We start from the raw sequence: 18,321 nt of genomic DNA on the forward strand, positions 1-18,321 counted from the left end.
CTCTCCCTCATGACGACCCTGCCCTTAGCACAGAACACCTAATTGATTATATTGCTAATGAATCTGTACGCCTGGGTCTCCCTGAGATCAATCTCAGCAGCGCTAGACGCGTCCTCCGCACCCCCTCCCCTACAAGAGCCTCATCTTTGGGGTTCGGGCCTGGCCCGTCCTCCCCACGTCCCAGGTCCCTGGGAGGGCAGCCCCATGGGGGCCGCGGCCACGTCCTCTCCAGCAAATGCTCTCCCTGGACCCCCAGCCTGGACACCCTCCTAGGACACGGGGTCACCAGCTGCCCCAGCACACACCTCCTTTCTACAGATGAGGAAACCGAGGCCCAGAGAGCCTGAGGTCAGGGAAGGGGTGGGGGCGGAGTAGGGACCTCCTCTCTCCTCCACGGCTGCCTCCTGCCCCTGGGGCTCCGAAGGCACCCAGGTTCCTGGGGGGCAGGCCCAAGCTCCCCGGGGCACGTGGGTGGGGGCAGACGGTAAGAAACACACATGAAGGTCAATGGCACAGGGAGCTGGGCCGGGAGGCCGCCGGGTCTTCAGGGCACCAGTGTCCACGGGGGCTCAAGGGAGACGCATTCCAAGGCCCCACCCTGAGGCAGCTCCCTGCAGCCCGGGCCAGGGTGGGGGACACAGGGAGGGGTCGGGACCTGGGGACCTAGAGGCCAGTGCTGCCCTTCTTCAGACCAGAGGGGGAGCATCTGAGTCACCCGAGAGTGGTCTGGCCGGTGTGGTGGGAGGACCCAGGGCTGGCAAAGGAGGCCCCTTGCCCCTTGGGCTGCAGTTCATCGGTCTGTCGGTCGGTCGGTCGGTCGGTCGTGGGCCAGAGGAGGGACGCTGAGGCGGTGCTGGGCACGTCTCCTCTGTTGTCCACAGCGGGCGAGCCCTGAGGGCTGCGGGGCCACCTCTGGGGCTGGGGGCTCCTCTGCAGACGCGTCCCCAAGTCTGTGGCCTGGCCCCTGGGGACCTCCACCAAACGCTCCTCCGAGGGAGTTCAAAGGACAAAACAGAGAAAGAATCCCCCAAGTCCTCAAGAGCAACACAGAAAAGCTCTGTAATTCAGGGTTTCGGCCTCTGAGCCGGGGGCGGAGCCCTGCCCTCCTGCGTGGAGGAGTGGGGAGTGGCGGCAGGCAGGGGCTCGCGGCGTGGGCGAGGGGCCCCCTCACTGCGTCTTGGCCTTCACGAGCAGTCTCTGAACTGTTTTGTACAGGAGGTCGAAGTGCTGCAGGCAGCGGGAGGGCTCGAGTGAGGCCGCGGGCAAAGCCACCCCGAGGAAGGCCGGGCCCGCTGTGGGGCCACCGCTCCCAGGCAGCGAGCGTGGGGGCCGAGGGCTCACCTGGCCAGGTCGCCCCTCCCACAGGGGGGCCTGGCCTCCCACCCGCACCTCCCTCCCCCCTGCTCACCTGGACTGCCGTATAGGCCATCCCGAGGTAGGCGCCGATGCACACGGCCAGAAGCAGGTCGAAGATGGCAGGCTTGACCCTGAGGGCGGTAGGCAGGGTCAGGGCACGGCGTGGCCACCAGCCCGCCTCACCTCACCACCCCCAGATGTCCCCAGATGACACGGGACCATGCGCCCCGGGCCGTGACCCAGGGGCGCCATGGCTGCCGGTCCAGGGTGGCTCACCTGTAGGCGTTCATCACCTGCTTCAGCTGGTCATAGAAGACAAACTCGGGGTCCCTGGGGAGAGAGCGCTTTCACCCACAGCCCGGCCGCCTCCCACGGCCCCCGCACACCAGCCCACCCGGAGGCCCCGCCAGCCCAGGAGGGGGAGGGCGTGCGAGCACGAGGCTGCCAATGACCCTCCTGGGGAAGGACTAGCCTCTATTCTGGGGTCTCTGCTGCTTTTCTGGGTGTCAATCATATTCTTGAAAAACAAAGGGGGGGGGCGCTCGGGTGGCTCAGTGGTTTAGGGCCGCCTTCAGCCCAGGGCGTGATCCTGGAAACTTGGGATCGAGTCCCACATCGGGCTCCCTGCATGGAGCCTGCTTCTCCCTCTGCCTGTGTCTCTGCCTCTTTCTCTCTCATGAATAAGTAAAAATCTAAAAAATAAAAAAAAAGAACGAGGGAGCAGCACCTGTGGCTGTCGGTTGGGTGTCTGACTCTTGGTTTTGGCTCAGGTCATGATCTCGGTGGTGAGACAGCCCTGCGCTGAGCCCAGCTGGAGTCGGCCTGAGAGTCGCCCTCCCCTCCCCCACTGCACCGAGCTCTCTCTCGCTCTCAAATAGGATTTTATGTACTTACTGAGAAAGTGAGACTGTGTGAGCACAAGGTGGGGGGGGGGGGCAGAGGGAGAAGCAGATTCCCCACTGAGCAGGGAGCCTGACATGGGACCATGACCTGAGCCGCGGATAGACGCCTCACGACAGAGCCCCCAGGGGCCCCGATAAATACGATCTTTAAATAAAAACAAAGTAGGGTGACTCTGTGGAGAGTCTCTCGGTCTGGAGAGCACAGAGGGAAGGCGATCATGGTCTGGGAACCGGAGGCCCGGAGAGCACAGAGGGAAGGCGATCATGGTCTGGGAACCGGAGGCCCTGGCTCCACAGCCTTGGGTCCACTCTGGGCCTCAGTTACCTCTTCTGTCCAAGAGCCCGGACTCTTGCACACACCGTGAGTGGGCAAAGGCCGAGAGCCAGCGAGGGGCACCATGCGGTGTGGGGGCATCTCCTACCGGGGGACAGTGGCAGGTGCCCTTCCTCGCAAGGCCAAGTGGGGAGCCCTGAAGCACGGAATGGAAAAAAGACAAAACCCAGGTGGCCCATGGTGGGGAGGAGCATCCTGAGGGCAGGTGGGGGACCCCGGGCACAAGCCGCCTGACACCCAGAGCACGAAAGAACCAGAAGGCGGGTGGGGGAATAGGGCTGCACAATAAAACATAGAACATCGGTTATGTGCGATTTTCAGACAAAAAAGAAATGGCTTCTGGTATAAGTATGTCCCAAACGTCCTGTGAGATATACTTACACCAAAAAAAAAAAAAAAAAAAAAAAAACCCATTTATGTGAAATTCACGTTTAACAGAATCCCTGTACTTTCTATCGATTGTTTTATTTCTGGTCCACTGCTTTACGTGCTCAACCTCGCACCCAGGGTGGGAGGCTCCAGACGAGCCCGCTCAGCGGCGAGCCACGGGCGACGGGTGCAGGCGAGGCGGCTCACCGTTTGTCGGCCTTGATGTGGTGCTGCTTCACCTCCTTCAGGTAGCGGCTCAGGTAGTGCTCCAGCGTGCTGAGCAGCGTGCCGTCCTTGTCCACCAGCTGGGCGGCCCGCGGCTGGTTGGTGAGCCAGTCCATCACTGAGTCCAGCTGCTCCTGCTGGATCTGCTGCGGGGGCGCGGCTATGGTCAGGGGACACCCCCCGCCAGTGCCCCCCCCCCCGCCCCTCTGCCCCCGCCGTTACCATCTGCTCCGTGAAGACCGGCATGTCCGGGGGGGTTCCCTGCGGAGAGAGGAGGGACGCACCCTGAGTCTGACCCGCGGGCGGGGGGTGCCGGGGGCCAGCGGGCGTGGCGGGGGCCTCACCTTCTCGGTCAGGTTGTAGATGACCCGGGTCAGGGCCTCCGCGATGAGCCTGGTGTTGCGGGTCAGAGTTTTAGAGTCAACCCGGGACCTTAGGGCAGGAGTTGAAGAAAACATACTCAGGTGTCTGGAACGGGCGTCCGTTTAAATCACCCGAAAAAGCCCAAGCGTATTTCCCACAATAATGAAAACCAGCAAAGCCACAGCGGCCTCAGGGCCTCAGGGCGGGCGCCTGCCCAGCGCCTGCCGGAAGGGCTGCACAGCTCTGGGCCCACTCATCGCCAGGGACGTGGGCGTGGTGGAGCCAAGGTGGTGCCCAGTGGGTGAATGGCGCTCCCCACGGTCGCTCCCGCCTGGAACCTGGGAACGGGCCTGGTTTGGAGGCAGGGCCTCCACGGAAGAGGCGGGTACAGGTGAGGTCGCGCTGGAGGAGCACAGCCCTTCGTCTGACGCCCCCACAGGAAGGGGAGACGTGCACACGCACAGGGGGACGATCCGGCCCCAGGGGCAAAGACCGGGGGACTGCAGGCCAAGGGACCCCAAGTACTGCCAGTGACACAGACCCGTGAAAGGAGCGCAGTGCAAACCAGCGCCGACGACTGCTGACTGGGCGGCTGTGTGGTGCCGGGCCTCCCGGGAGGGCGGAGGGAGTGCACTCCTTGCTCCAGCTCCCTAGGCCCTAGAACACCCTTCTCCTGGCTCATACCCCTTGGCTCTGGCACCACCTCCTCCAGGAAGCTTCCCTGATGTCCCAGGAACGGTCAACACCTCTGCCCGCACCTGCTCATAAAACCCCGGCCCCATGCAGGGCTGACCCACCACTGGGAGACACAGACGGGAAGCAAAGTCCTATAGTGGCAGAAACCAGAGGTGCCCAGGGTCTTGACGAGAGATAATGTGAGGAAGGAAGGTAGGGAAGGCTCCCTGAGGAGGTACGAGACAGGACACCACTGTCCAGGCCTCCGCACAGCCGTGCAAAGGCCCCGGGGGAGGAGCGGCGGCATCTGAGCCACAGGGCAGACCGAGGTGCCCCGCATCTGGGGGGGCACATGTGGGGTCTGGACCTCACACCGGGAGGCCAAGGGCCCCCAAGCCACTCACTCAACCCTCACGTAGGGGGGTCTCTGTAATCAGACCCCAGCTCCCCCCTCACCAGGTTCAGGCTGGCCACCCTCCTCCGTCCCATTCCTCGAGTCGCCATCACCCGCACCTGAGGTCCACTCCCCCCGGCGTCTGCGTCTACGCCCGGGCCCGAAGGCTTGCACAGGGCAGCTGTGGGTGGAGGGGAGGCCCCGGGGCCGCGGCTGCGCCCACCTCACATCCATGATGCTGCTGCGCTGGCCGTCGCGATGGCTCTCCAGGTGGGACAGGGTGAAAGCAGGCAGCCGGCGGATGGCGAAGCGTTCGTGCTCCCAGGCCAGGATGTCCTCCGCCAGGTTGATCTTCTTGTGCACCATGGAGAACCGCACCTCCGGGAACTGGTGGGCGGCCACCTGCGAGCAGTGGCGCCATCAGGGTGGTGCTCCTGCCCTTGGTCCTGGCCATTTCCGTCCACGGATATCCACAGGGGGTCTTGACAGCTGGGAGGATCCCAGGTCCCTGCCCGAACCTCCCTTGCCCTGAGGGGCCCCACTCCCTGGCCCCGGGTCAGGAGAGCACCTACCGCCTCCAGCTCCCGCAGGAAGGCGTGCTGCAGTGTCCCCTCGCGGGGTGGCTTGGACACATGCAGGTGCAGGCTGTCCCCCCGGCCCACGGTGTCCAGGCACAGGACGAAGGCCACGTTGTCCTGGAGCAGGCTGGAATCTGCGGGGCGGCCGAGCTGGTTGGGAGGGGCAGGAAGGTCCGCGGCCCCAGCCCCAGGTCACACAGGGCCACTCACCTGTGTGGTCCAAGTTGTCTTCCAGCCAGCGCTTGGTGCCCTGGTAGTTGAACTTACCTCCTCCAGAGGCAAAGAAGAGAAGGTTGTACCTGGTGTGGGGGAAGTGGGGTATGAGTGCTGCAGGCGAGTGACCAGGACCCCGACAAGGAGGTGGTCTCCCCATAAGTACTGAACCCTGAGCAGCCTTCTGAGCAGGGTCTCCCTGTCCTGGCAAAGCAGACTCCCTGGGGGTGTCCAGGGCGCTGTGGGGAGCTGAGCAGCATCCCTGGCTCCAGGACACCCCCAGCTGTGATGACAGCAGACATCCCCAGAAAGGATGCCGGAAAAAAAATAAAAAAAAATAAAAAAAAAAAAAAAGAAAGGATGCCGGGCCCTGGGGTGCAGGATCTGGGTGGGGCTCAGCTGGTACACCCACACCCTGGTACACAGGGGGTACAGGCCTGGTACACAGGGGGCCCTCGATTCAGACGCGGTCATTCCTGGGGTGCATGAGCCCCTGTACCCAGCGGCTCCACCCTCCCAGCAGCCCCTCCCGCCCGGCTGTCGCGTACGCAGCGTGGGTGCGCTTGTAGGTGTAGAGCCTGGAGAAGAGGCGGGCGAGCTCCAGCAGCACGGAGATGCCGCTCCCGTTCGAGTCCGCACCGTGCGACAACCACTGTGGGCAGGAGGGAGACAAGGCCAGCGATCAGCCCCAGGTCCCACAGTGGACCTCGCTGCCCCTACCGCGGGGCCTGCGGCTGCTAACAGCCCCCACCTGCCTGCGGACACCGCTCTGCTCTAACCCCAGAATGATGGCGCTCCGGGTTTGCAGGGCCGAGCCCCCGGGACACGGAGCCCAGCACACTCTCCTTGCTCCCCAACACTCTGCCCCGTGCCCGCGGGAGCCTCCGTGCAGAATGCAGAGCCCAGAGCCCTGGGCGGCCGCCTTGGTATGGTCCCCAGGATCGCTGCCCGCCCATGCTGCTGGGAGTGGGGTCGGCACAGGTTCCCTCCGGCTGTGAAAGCCCCCAACTCCTCTGGATCCTATCATCTAAAGCGACATCCCGGGATCCCTGGGTGGCGCAGCGGTTTAGCGCCTGCCTTTGACCCAGGGCGTGATCCTGGAGACCTGGGATCGAGTCCCATGTCGGGCTCCCGCTGCGTGGAGCCTGCTTCTCCCTCTGCCTGTGTCTCTGCCTCTCTCTCTCTCTCTCTCTGTGCCTATCATAAATAAATGAAAATTAAAAAAAAAATAAAAAGAAAAAAAAATAAAGCGACATCCCCGATAGCATGATGGGATCTTGGGAAGTAAAAAAAAAAACTGAATTCTATGATGGGGCTTGGGACCCTCCCACGGTCACAATCCACACACTGACATGTCATGTATTGACATTTAGAATTCAGGGAGAGGGCAGCCCAGGTGGCCCAGCGGTTTAGCGCCACCTTCGGCCCAGGGTGTGATCCTGGAGACCCGGGATCGAGTCCCAGGTGGGGCTCTCTGCAGGGAGTCTGCTTCTCCCTCTGCCTCTCTCTCTCTCTGTCTCTCATGAATAAATAAAATAAAATCTTTCAAGAAACTTTTTTAAAAAATAAAACAATTCAGAGAGAGATGGCCCCACGATGCTCAGGGAGGGAACCAGACACAGGAGGCCACGCAGTGAGTCCACATGTGTGACACGTCCAGGACAAGCTTGTCCACAGACGGGGAGGGGGCTCAGGGAGGTGACTGCTGACAGGGACACGGCTTCTGAGATGGAATGTTCTGGAAGTAGATGACCACGGTGGCACAACTCTGTGGATGTCCTACAACGCACTAAAATACACGCTCTAGGAAAACAACTCAAATGTTATGTCAATTCCATCTTAAAAATAAATAAAAATGGATAAAAGCTCCACGGCAGGGGTTGGAGATTAGGAGGATCCCAAGAGGCTCCTGGTTAGCTGAAGGGGCAGACTGATGAGCAGGCCGGGCACTCCGAGGTGACCACTGAGGCCCTGCCTGCTAGGCCGGGTGGGGCCTGGAACAGCTGCCCGCCATCGGTCGCACAGGACCTCCAACCAGGCTGCCACTGGCCACCTCTCTGGTTCAGCTGATTCGTCTTTCAAAGCAAAACATGCCTGATGAAGACACGGGCACTGTTCACGCACTGGCGTGAGCCCTGACTTCACTGTGCCAGGGGCTCTGAGAGCACGGCCCTGGGGAGGCCTGGGGCCCAGCAAACACTCCTGGCCCTCCTCGGCGTCTGAACTGGACTCTGGGCTCCTGCCTCCCTCGTGGGTGGAGGACTTGGGTCCCTGAACCATCTGTGCAGACAAGGGGTTCGTGCTGAGCACCTGCTGCCCTCCTGAGCCTGGGGTCCCGGCTGAGCCGGGCAGAGGGCCCCACGAGACCGACCCCCGCGGAGAAGCTGGGCGCGGGTCTCTCCTAGGCCCCGAGACCACACCTGTGTGCATACTCACGGCTCGTGTTGGGGGAACTGAGCGTGTCCTGTGGGTCACCCGGGAGAGGACCCTGGTGTCCCCGCCCCACCCCTGCACCTGGGGACCCTGACACAGACCTAATCCTGATCCCTGGCCCGGGCACCTGTCAGCCGTGGGGGCTAGGCCACAAGACCCACCTCAGGTTAGCCCATTTCTGCTTCGTGACGACACCCACCCCCTAAGGTCCTCCTGGGCCCTGAGAGGGTGGGTGCTGCTGCTCTGACCCCCGCCCCGAGCTAGCCCGGAGTAGAGCGGGGGTGGGGGGTGCCCGTGCCCCTCCCCCAAAGAGCACGCATACATACGGGGGCTACTCCGAAGGCATCGTAGTGGGCCACGATGACAATGGTCGGGAGGTCTTCTCCACCCAGCCCCGTCAGCCGCCCCTGCAGAGAGACGGTCTGTGAAGCGCACACTGGCTGGACCCCAGCGGCCAGAAACAGCCCCGGCCTCCCCCACGCGGCGGGGCAGCATTTCCGGCTCAGCCGCCTCGTCACAGACAACATGTGAATGAGAGCCTGTGGCCACGTTGCCAATAAAACTTTATTTACAGAAGAAAGTCAAGGGGGCCGCGGCGCGCCGACCCCCCCACCCCGAGACCCAGCCCATCCTCGACGGCGGAGCCCCCAGCCCTGGCGGGCCGGCGGGAGAGCTCTGCTGACGAGGACAAGCAGCCGGTACCGACCGCGGCCACGGGCCAGGTCCCGGCGCCCACACCCGGGCTGCCACCTTGGCCACGTGAACTGGCCCTCGCTGAAGTCACATGGGTGACAGACGAGAACGGCCTTCCGTCAGCAAATGCCTCAGCGTCCACTCCTGCCGTCCGAGTGCCAGTCCCGGGTGCACCGGGGTCAGACGGCACGGCGCGGGGCCCCTGCCAGCTCACGGCCGGGCCCGTCTTCCTGATTCTCCCGAGCAGAGGGCGAGCCCCGGGAAGGCCTCGGCCGTGTCGGAGTGAAGCTCTCCTGGCGGCCGCCCACGGCAAGCCACCCGAGACCCAGGGCCACAGCCCGGATGGGACTCCTGGCCCGAGACCGTGGGCGTGCTGCCGACCCTAGAGGCCCGGGCCTCCTTCCCCAACCGACAGGCCAATGCTGGCACCACAGGGTCGGGAGAGCGGGGGGAGGGGGCACCCCGTGTCCACACAGACAACGGGTGGCAGAGGGCTCGAGGCAGGGCGGAGGATTCTGGAAGCAAAGGCCAGGGCAGCCAGGCTGAAACAGACCTCCTGGTGCTGGGCGGGACCCCCCGACCCCAGCTGCTCCTCACCCACAGCAAACCCGACCAGCAGCTGCTCAGCCCGACCTTCGGGAGCCTGACGAAGGCTCTGGCTCCTGGGAGCTTTCTCTGCCCAAACGGCCACGATCCTCCACAGTTTTAAGGAAACTCCTTGATCTGTAACCTCCCTGATCACTCAGACAAGGCAGGGGCCTCCCCACATCCTGAATCGGCCCGTCCAGCCCTGCTGACGTCACCGGCCCGTCCAGTCCCGCTGGCTACCCCGCCGGCCCATCCGGCCCCGCTGACCACGTCGCTGGCCCGTCCAGTCCCATTGGCCACCCTGCTGGGCCGCCCAGCACCCCCTGCCCCGTGTCCTCCACCCAGAGCCCCTCCCCTCACCTGCCTGTTTGCTGCCCTCATGCCTCCCCCCAACCCTAAGTGAGTTCCTCAAGGAAGGAAATGCATCTCGCTCGCTGCTCCCTAACAGCGGGGCTCCGGACGGGTGGACTCACTCAGTTCTGGAGTGTCGCTCCACCCGAGTCCCACCCGTGCCCAAGCGCCGACACCACGGGCTGGCCAGTAGCCCTGCCCCGTCTGGTGGAAGCCATGGGGACCTGGGGGGACCAGCAGGCTCAGGGACGAGTGCTCGCTAGGTGCCCACTGGGCACTGGGCTCCTGCCTGGCTCTGGGGACCTCACAGGAGGCGCAACAAACACGGTCTCAGTGCCTCTGACACTCAGGATGATGGGAAAGGACCCGAGGACACGCGGCTCCTAAATGAGTCAGGTGGGACGATTGCTCAAGAGAAAGTGCAGCCCGGACGGGTCTGGTGTGGCAGCGCGGGGCTGCAGCTCCTGGTAAAACCAATCTGTGGCTTTTCAGGCCCGAAACCGGATGCGTCCAAGGCCTTGCCTGGAGGGCACCCCCCGCACTAATTTGGGGCACACCAGGCGCTGCTGGCTGGCGGGCTGCCACCAAGCACTTAGCCCCTGGCCGGGGCCTCTGTGAGGGTCTCAGGGCGACCTCTTCACTGGGGCGGGGGACACGACACCAGAGAAGACACTCCCGGCCCCGCGTCCACACAAGTGCTGGGGCCTTTTGTCCAAGCCCCACACGTCTGCCGGGTTGGGGGCGGGGGCTGACCCTCGACCAGGGGGAGGAGGGCAGCAGAGCCGGGGTCTCCTCTGGCCCAGACCCCTGCCTTCGCTACCACCGTAGGTGATGACAGGCTGAACTCTCTCGCGTTTGGCTTGTTGTTTTAATCGGCTACTTCCACGTTCAGAGCTTGACGCCCTCCCATTTCAGCTAAGCTCTGAAAACAGGGGGTGTGTGGCCCCAAAAAGTTCTGAGAACTTCTAGGAATGCAGCACTAGAAAGACTATTATATGATGAAGAGGAGCACCCACTGTGGGAGAGAGAGCTCTCTGTGAGGCAAGGACAGCCAGTGCAAAGGCCCTGAGGCAGGATGAGGAGGCTCCATGTGCGGCCAGGGATGGTGACAGAAAGTGGGAGATCTGACTCGATTTCCCTATCAGAAGGTCCCTCCAGGGGGGAGTGGGTGGGGGGGAGCTCAGGGAGCCCGAGTGCCCCCTGTCCCGAGTCTCAGTGTGGCACACAGGGCCGGGCACTCACCTCCACACTGGTGATGAGCCAGTCGCTCACGGCCTTGCTCTGGACCCCGCTGGTGACCATCTGGAAGCCGTTGGCAGTGGCGGTGTGGAGCAGCACTGAGAACGGGTAGGGCAGGGTCAGCCCAAGCCCTGGGGACTCCTGGACCCAGGCCGGCATCCCCGTGGCTCCAAGGCCCCAGAAGGCAGGGGTCCGGGCTAAGCCAAGCCGTATGCAGAAGCGCCCCGTGATCTCCAGCATGATGTGGTGACGGCGCAGGAAAGAGCCTGGGTCCAGAGCGGGCTGCTGACCCCACTGCCCGGCAGGGGTGACACGCGCCCCCGTGCCAGCTCCAAGCGCCGGCTTCCCGTTACACCCGCCACTTCCACGGGGGAGAACGGAAGGCCAGGCGGGTCCGTTCTGTGGCGTTCCTTCGACTACTTTAGCTAGCTCACTCTCCACAGCCCCCGGCCCTGCTCCAAGCTCATGGACGGGACGTCCCTGGCCTGTCCCTGGCCCACGGTGCAGAAGAAACGTGTCCTCCTTCCCCAACGACGCCGCTGCCCTGCCCCGATGGGCCCAAGCGCGATGCTGACACTGAGAGTGTCGTCAGCAGGTGAACAGACGCCCCCGTTTTCCTTAAACCATCCAGAGGCACCTGGGAAATCCCTCCCTCCAAATTAGCAGCTCTCGAGCTTCTGTTTTCACAGGAGTCAGCGGTGGGGTGGGGGCTGCAAAATGCAGAGTCCTGGCCTCCAGCCCCGAGGCTGCAGCACAGCAGGTGTGAGACAGGGCCCTGGAAAGGGCTGGGTGAGGCCACAGCCTCAACGGGAAGGACCCCACGAGCCTACCTTCAGCAGCAGAGGCAGAGCCCTGGGCGGCGGACGCGGCCTGCGTCTGCTCATAGATGGAGAGCAGGGCCTCGTCCTCCACGGCGAAGTACACGGGGACGACGGTCTCCATGGCCAGCATCTCGGGCTCGGTCTCCATGAATTGCTGCAAAGAAACACACACTGAGGGGGCTTCCAGGGTGGGGTGGGGGCCCAGAGGCTGTCCCGGGAACGCAGGCACGCCAACTCTGGGGCTGGCTAACAAGGCTAGACTCACGCCAGAAAAAAGGATGGGGCGGGGGCCAGGGTACAACAGGATGAGGACGGAGGAACGGGTGAGGGTGGCAATGCCCACGGGGCCCCCAGGGGTACCCATCGGGGGGAAAGCAGGTTGGGAGAACGGGCGAGGGAGCCGGTCAGGTCTGGGGTCACCGGGGACTGGTCCCAGCCCCACTGGCCATCACGCCCTCAGCTGCGAGTGGGCGACAGATGCTGGCACCCTAGGCTGATGGCAGGCACCCACCCACGGGTACCAGGTGCCCGGCACCGAGCACTCGCCTCCACCACCCCCCACCTGCTCCCCGTCTGCAGATGCATCTTCATCCGAGGGGTCTCACGGGATCCTACCAAGCCGGTTCATCCAAGCAGAGCCCCCTCTCCACACTGCGTACGTGGGGCGGGTCACTCCGAGCAGCATCAGCAGCATCCCCAGCCCCCCCTGCTGGCGGCCAGGAGCTCCCCAGTCCTCCTGAGCACAGCTGAGCCCAGACACGGCCCAGAGTCCCTCGGAGAGGGAGGAGGCGACAGTGAAGCAAACATCCCGCCTTCTGAAGGGCAGAGGGCACACGGGCGTGAAGCAACGTGCCCCAGGTCACCTAGCTGACTCCAAACCCAGTGCTCTTTCTTCTGTGGAAGCTCCCGGACCCGAGTCTGTGCAGAAGGAGGCTGGACACTCACCCGGATGACATCCTGGGGCACGGCGGCCATGGCCCGCGGCAGGATGATGACCACGGCGCCGGCCGACTGCCGCAAGGCCTTCTGGTACTGCTCGTAGGAGAAGTCCAGTAGCCGCATGAGCACGCAGCGCCGGCTCAGCACGTCAGCGTCGATGGTGCGGGCCTCTGTGTTGAGCACTGCGTTCCGGGTGCCTGCAGGGGGCAGGGAGGGCCTCCCTCAGTCGGGCGCCGGGACCCCCCACCTGGAGACCACCGACTCGGGAGCCCTCAGGGTCCTGTCACTGGGCCACGGGCATCATGGACGCAGTGCCCGCTCCAACCCGCGGAGTCACGATCCCCACCCCGGGCACCGTCGGGGGGACTGAGTGGCGTTCCCGGCCCCCACCCGCTCCGTGCCGCCAGGAGCTGGACGGTCTCCCACCGTGACAACCACAGACGTCCCGACGTGGCCCAGTGTCTCCCGGGACAGGATCGCCTGGGGGGGGGGGGGCGGGAGGAGCCCCTGCTCTAAACCCAAGGGCCACCTCCCACCTCTTCTGAGAGCTGAAAAAAGCTCCAGAAAATCAGGGAGAGCGCTAGAGCCGGAGTTTCCAGGAAACTGAACCTGCCCCCTCCCCAAGGAGAAGGAGTGGCTCAGAACCAGGGCGCGCACACAGCTTTTCTAAGGCCGGGGCGGGCGGGGGGGGGGGTCTCCCCCAGACAGAGCACCCGTGCACTGATGCCCGGAGAGCACTGCCGGAGAAAACCCGCCGCAAGAAGCCACGCGGACGTCAAACGCAGGAACGTGGAGGAGCGCGGACATCCCGGGACTTCGCACAGGCCCTCAGCACGTGCAGACCCCCCCGTCTGTGCCCCGTGCGCTGCGGGAACGGACTCAGGCAGCTCCCACGGTCGCGGCACTCGACGGGGATGCTGCCAGAAATACCAACTTTTACACCAAATCACCCAAACGGCAAAGGTAAGCGACGATTCCAGAACCTTTCAAAAGCCGCAGGCCAACCCAGGATGCGCTAAATAAGCAAACCACGTTGTGTGTCGGGACTGGACGTGGCCCCCGGGGCTTCTGGTTTGGGACACAGCGAGCGTGACTCAGAAGAGGACACACAGACGTGGGCCGGCTTCCCTCTGTCCTGGAGGTCAAGGTCGCAGGGGGACACGACGGCCGTCCAGGCGCAGGGGGACCGCCACCAGGCCACGGGGCCAGCCCAGCCCCCAGGGACGTGGTCTGGGAAAGCAGGCAGGTGGGAGAGGGCTTGCTTCCAGGGGAGCGCTCCGTGGGGCTGGTCAGGGAGGCGGACGGCGTCCCAGCTGCGACGGGGAAGACCATCTCGGGAGCGGGGGCCTGTGACCACGGAGCAAGGGTGGGCCACGTGCCCAGGCCTGGAGGGGGTGCCCCCCGCCTCCACCCCAACCCTCCAGGGGCCTTTTCTCTGGTTCAGGCCCTGCTGTGGGAGCCCCCGGACAGCCGAGCGGGGAGAGGGCAGCAGGACCTTCAGCGCGTCCTTGAAGCTCTCCAGGGCCGGGGAGGCCCCTCCCCCTGCCCCACCTGTCCTGTGCTCAGCCTCCCAGAGGCCCTCAGATTCAGCTGCGTGTGGAGACACAGGGCCACCCGTGGAACCTACTGTGTGCGTCTTCTGGCCTGGAGCCCCTGCAGGGCAGGACTCAGAGGGAGGAAGCCAGAGAAAGGGAGGCGGAGAGCAGAGCTGGGTGGACGCGGGCCCCCCACCAGCTCCCCCAGGCCCTGAGGGTCCCAAGGGCAAAGGCCCCCTCTTTGCTGAGCTGGCGCGGCTGCCCTTACCCCTCAGTCTAGGCAGGAAGAGGTCAGGCCTGGCAGGTGCCACGAAGGTGGGCGCAGGACACCTGGACAGAAGTCACGGCTTCTGGAAACAGACCCAGACCTGAGCAGGGCTCGCCAATGGCTCTGTCGGGGGCCAAAAGGTCACCCCTCTCGCCCTGCTGGCCACACCAGTTCTGTCTCAACTGCTCAGCTCCGTCCCAGGCAGGCACGCCAACCAGAGGGAGTGGCTGCGCGCCAGTAAACTTTATCCACAACACTGGGTGGAGGGGATGGCACGGACGCTGGGGTGCCGACGCCCCCACCTCCTAGGGGCTCGGGTCAGCCCAGGGCATGCGGGGAGCGAGCGCGGTGGAGGCCAGCCGTGCCCTCGGGAGGGCCAGAGTCTGCCTGGCAGGGGGGTGAGGTCACACCCCGCGGCCTTGTACCTGGTGGATCACCCTGACAGCAAGAGCACACGCCTTTCCTTCCCAGCAGCCAGCCCGCGTTTCTCAAGAGGAGCGAACAGGAAGTTAGGAAAGAAGAGAAACCCAGAGCAAGGGTTGCCGCAGGAGGCGGGGAGCCTGCGGGCTCGGAGGGGGTGCTTGAGACACTGGGGAGGGCGCCATGGGCGGTGAGCCAGCAGGGCAGCTCTCAAGGACCCGGGGTCCCTCCAGGGTCCCTCCGCCAGGGGCCGCACCTCCCAGCACCGCGCAGACGTCCCCCCACCAGCACTGCGCGCCCTCCAGCTTCCCCGCCGCTGAACGTGGCCTGCTGGGCCTGGCACGGGGGCCAGGAGGCGAGTGAGCCGCACAGGGGGGCCTCATGTGGGCACCTGGAGCCGGGCCTCCGCCTCCTCCTGCCGCACACAAGCAGCACTTGGCTGGGGCAGGCGGCGCCCCCCCCAGGCCCCCGAGCTCACCCCCGGAGCCCAAGGTCTTCCCGGACGCCCGGCGTGAGGCACAGAGCATCTGGGCTTCTTGCTGGGAGCGGCAGAGACGGGGGGGGCGGGGCATGGAGACCCAGACTGGGGGGAACCCAGGCCTTCGGGGCGATGCGCTCTGGGAAGGGAGGGGAGTGGAAAAGGCAGCACAGAAACCCACTCGGATCTGGAGAAGCAGCTTATCTCACATTCGGGGCCCCAGGCCTCCGGGAGTCAGATTCCACCAGGAAACCAACAGAAGCTCTGGGCTGGGGCTCGGTTCGGTACATGGACAAACCCTCGAAATTCCCTTCCTGCCTTGCCCGAGCCCCGTCTCGAGCCGTCTCGGGGGCGCAGGGGCCACCTGTGGCTGCGGCTCCCATCCTGGCACACGGCACACACCCTCGTCCCAGACCGGCCCAGACCGTGTGGGTAAGGACCCCTCCCCAGCAGAGTGTGAAGCACGCCACAGAGAACGTGCCACGGCCCGGGGGCTCCCGGTCCTCCCTCCCTGCACCCCCCACCCAGAGCCTGGGGCCTTGGGTTGAAGAGCATCGCTCAGCCCACCTGCCCCGGGTGTGCCCCCTGGCACCGTGGACATGCAGGGCCAGTGCTACTCTGTGCGGGGCTGCCTGGCACCCCCGCCCACCCCCTACTCGATGCCAGGACCTCTGTACCTGTGACAACCATGAAGTCATCACCCAACGACCCCGGGGTTGACAACCACTAAACAGCATCCGCCTAACTGGGATGAGAAGGGATGCGAAGGGGAGTCTGGACAGGACTCCATGGAGGCTGGGACCGCCCCCCCGCCCCCCCCCAGGGCTGGGGATCCATGGGGTCAGGCTGGGCCTGAGGTGTTCAGACAGGAGGGGCCGGTCCACGAGCAGGTGGGCTCAGAGCCGAGAAGAACCAGGACTGCGGAGGGAGCCCCGCTCTGGAGAGGACAGACTTTGACCCGTAGGGACCTAAGGCAGCGAGCCGAGAGAAAAACCAGAGCCTGGAAGGTTCTGGAAGGCCAGAGACAGCTGTAATGAGGCAGAGACGAGGGAATCTAGGCTTGGGGCTGGGGTCAGGACCCCGGGAGGAGAAGGAGCAGGACGGGGGAGCGAGAGCTGAGCGGGGTGCAGGCCCAGCAGGTCAGGGAGGGCACTGAGCGGGGTCAGAGACATCCAGGACTCCTGGACGGAGGGCGCGAGTGGGGCGGGGAGGCCGAGCCCCGCGCAGGGGTGTGCACCAGAGGGAGGGACCACGCTCCCGGGCAAGGGACCCCAGGAGCCCCCGGCACCGGGACTGCAGCCGCGGGGCCCGTGCTCAGAGCTCCTGAGCCCCGAGGGGAGCAGGACCCCGGCTCCGGGGCGCCCCCGAGGTCAGGACCGGCTGGAACTGCCCCTGGGGGGGGGCTCTGGGCGCGAGGGCGGGGGGCGCGGCCCGGGGAGGATGGGCACCGCGGGGGCGGCCGGGGACGCGCCGGGAAGCGGGCGGAGGGGAGCGGGCGGCCGCGGGTTCCGGGCCGGCCGGGCTCGGGGCTCGGGGGCCGGGGCCGGGGCCGGGCGACGCACCGTAGGGCTGGCCCTGCAGGTCGTACTGCTGCATGCGGTACACGGTGAACTCGTGCGCCGCGTCGGCGGCGGGCAGCGGCGGCGCCACGAGCAGCAGCACGGCGGGCAGGAAGACGATGAAGCCGAGCGGCAGGCACGACGCCTTCAGCATGTTCTCCAGCACCTCGCCCGCTTCCTCCAGCATCCTGGCCGGCGGCGGGGCCGCGCGGGGCGGCGGCGGGGACGGGACGGCGGCGGCGGCGGCTCCCGCGGGCTCACCTCGGCATGGGTAGCCGCCGGGGTCCTGCGGGCGCCGCGCCGGGCAGCCCGCGCCCGCTCCGGGGTCCTGCGGGCACCGCCGCGGGCCGCCCCGCTCGCCGCGCAGCCTCCGGGGAGTTGTAGTCCTCCTGGCGCGCGCGCGGAGCCTCCTGGGAGTGGTAGGCCGGCTCCGTTACATCGCAATACGGGACGCTGTGATGGACTGTTCGGCTAGGCCTGCTGATGAGGCGTCACCTGACACGCGAGTCAGAAACATACGGAGACTCGAAAGCAATTAATTGCAGAGGAACTTTCTCAAACGCTATCTGTGTGGCGGGAGGAGGCGGGGAGGCGAGAGGCGGGGGCAGGACGTGACCTTGCGACCCGGAAGGAAGTTGGGATGAGAGCCGAGAAGGCGGGGGAAGCGGGGGGGCAGCGAGATTGCAGCGGCGCGCAATCTCCTGGGAATTGTAGTCCTCCTACGCGGGCACAAGGTCTCATGGGAGTTGTAGTCTTCGTGGACGGAGTCTGAAAAAAAATCACTTAAAACTGCCAAGGGTCGTAGATGTTAAACTCCGCGAGGGAAAAGACTTCTGCCTGCTTCGTGCGTTGATGTATCCCCAGAACCTAGTGCGAGGCTTGGCGCACGGTGGGTGGGTTATACCATTTTTGAATGAATGAAAGAATAATAAAGAAATGATAGAAGTTTCTTAAAGGGATGGCGCAATGGGTTGTGGGACTTGTAGTCTGGAGCCTGGAGTTCGTGAAGGGGGTGGTGATGCGGAATAAATATATATTTAAGGCTTATTCGTATTTGGGGCATACTCATAGTTTGAAACAATTTTTTATTTTTCGTTGTTCATCAAAAATGCAAATTTAACTGGGTGTCCCAAGGTTGTATTTTAGAATGTGGCGACCCTAAGAAGGCACTGTGTCCCAGCCAGGGGTCATACCCACTCCTACAGATGGGAAGGCTGAGGCCAGGGGTGCAGAGCAGGAAAGCTACCCCCCCGCCCCCCGAGCTGACGTCCAGGCTCCCATAGGGCCGCCTCCCTTCTGTCCCAGGTGCGAGGTGGCGCAGACTCACAGCATTTTGGATTCAAGTCCCAGCGCCTCCCCTTCCTGGCTGGGTGACCTTGGGCAGACTGCTTCACCTCTGGGAGCCTCAGTTTTCTCAGCTGCCCGATATGATGGTAATAATCCAACACCCTTTCCCCACCCCCCAGGGGTAAGAATCCAATAGAATGATCCCCGTGAACCGGCTCAGAAAGAGCCAGGCCCACATTCAGTGCTCAGGGCCTGTGGGTAGGGAGAGAACGCACCCAGCTCTGCTGCATCTGCTCCCCCC

At 64.7% G+C, this 18,321-nt stretch overlaps 1 protein-coding gene across 2 annotated transcripts; it reads right to left on the minus strand.

Annotated features, from left to right (window-relative positions):
• Positions 1-244: 244 nt before the first annotated feature.
• On the minus strand, positions 245-17,005 carry NCLN (nicalin). Of its 2 annotated transcripts, none has more exon segments than NM_001287079.1 (15): positions 245-1,227; positions 1,409-1,487; positions 1,633-1,686; positions 3,169-3,329; positions 3,409-3,447; positions 3,531-3,618; positions 4,842-5,020; positions 5,191-5,330; positions 5,407-5,495; positions 5,958-6,061; positions 8,169-8,249; positions 10,717-10,811; positions 11,544-11,688; positions 12,480-12,670; positions 16,737-17,005. In NM_001287079.1, coding segments are annotated over 15 exon segments (1,689 nt in total). In that variant the 5' UTR covers positions 16,921-17,005; the 3' UTR covers positions 245-1,167.
• Positions 17,006-18,321: the final 1,316 nt, after the last annotated feature.

This window comes from Canis lupus, chromosome 20 (assembly GCF_011100685.1).
Source record: "Canis lupus familiaris isolate Mischka breed German Shepherd chromosome 20, alternate assembly UU_Cfam_GSD_1.0, whole genome shotgun sequence".
Lineage (NCBI taxonomy): Eukaryota > Metazoa > Chordata > Mammalia > Carnivora > Canidae > Canis > Canis lupus.